The sequence below is a fragment of the Loa loa genome (assembly GCF_000183805.2).
Source record: "Loa loa unplaced genomic scaffold supercont3.1847, whole genome shotgun sequence".
Lineage (NCBI taxonomy): Eukaryota > Metazoa > Nematoda > Chromadorea > Rhabditida > Onchocercidae > Loa > Loa loa.
Window position 1 is genome coordinate 652 of NW_018110026.1, and position 1,004 is coordinate 1,655.

Consider the following 1,004-nt stretch of genomic DNA (forward strand, 5'->3'; position numbering starts at 1 on the left):
GATTATTATCATTTTAAATCATAACTTTTTTTTTCATTCCTAAAGGACAATTTTAAGTACGAAAATGAGCCTACCGTAATCCGATTCAATTTTATTTCAATTTATCTTTTTTTTAATTTAGAATAAATATTTTACTTGCCATAACGAATAACGAACAACAACAACAAAAACAAATATTTATTATTTGATAAAATTTTGTAACCAAATTATCAATTTTTGTTTTTTCAATTGAATGAAAAGTTATCGTATACGGTATTACACATACGGTCACAAATGTTTTTTTTTTTTATCATCGGCATACTGTTGTAATCCTACGATTCCGTATGTTCATTTCTTATTAATTACACCTTCAATAACATTCAGTTTGTGATAAATTCTGACAACTGGTTACTGCACAAAGACAAGACATCATCCAGTAACAATAATCAGCTGAAATAAAAATTAAAAAAAAAAATGTCTTAAAAAAAATTTTAAATGTATCCTGAAAATAAACAATTTTAATTTTTAATTTTTAAGTTACAGTTCAAAATTAATAATTCCAAAATTCAAAAATTTATAATTTCAAAAAAAAAAAGTTATAAAAAGGTCAAGAAAAAAAAATGTTTAAACGAACCAAATGGATTTAGTATTGATGCTTGAAGGATGCAACGACTGCATAATTCCCGTGTGCATTCATCATAACGATCAGATGATGATTGTAAACAATGTGACATAATTTCATCTGGTGAACATCCTGAAAAAAAAAAAAAAAAAAAAAGTCATTCATTTTGGTTTGCAAATTTTTGATAATGCATGCAAAAATAACAAATATTATTAAATATTATAAAATAATCTTTTGAAAAGATATAAAACTTTAAAAAATTTTTGATTGAAAAAAAAATCACTCATTTTAGGATAAACTATTATGATTTAATAACATAGCTTATATATTTATCATCCATTTTCCCTTATCAATTATTATTTCATTTTAATCATTTTAATTTAATGAAGTAAAAAAATTTTTT

The 1,004-nt window shown here is 22.2% G+C and overlaps 1 protein-coding gene across 1 annotated transcript; it reads right to left on the reverse strand.

Moving 5' to 3' along the window:
* Positions 1–250: 250 nt before the first annotated feature.
* Positions 251–734, reverse strand: LOAG_15362 (hypothetical protein). The gene is made up of 2 exons (XM_003150852.2): positions 614–734; positions 251–429 (listed from the first exon to the last, which is right to left on the reverse strand). The coding sequence occupies exons 1-2, from the start codon at positions 711–713 to the stop codon at positions 350–352; spliced, it is 180 nt and encodes a 59-aa protein (XP_003150900.1). The 5' UTR covers positions 714–734; the 3' UTR covers positions 251–349.
* Between the last annotated feature and the right edge of the window lie 270 nt (positions 735–1,004).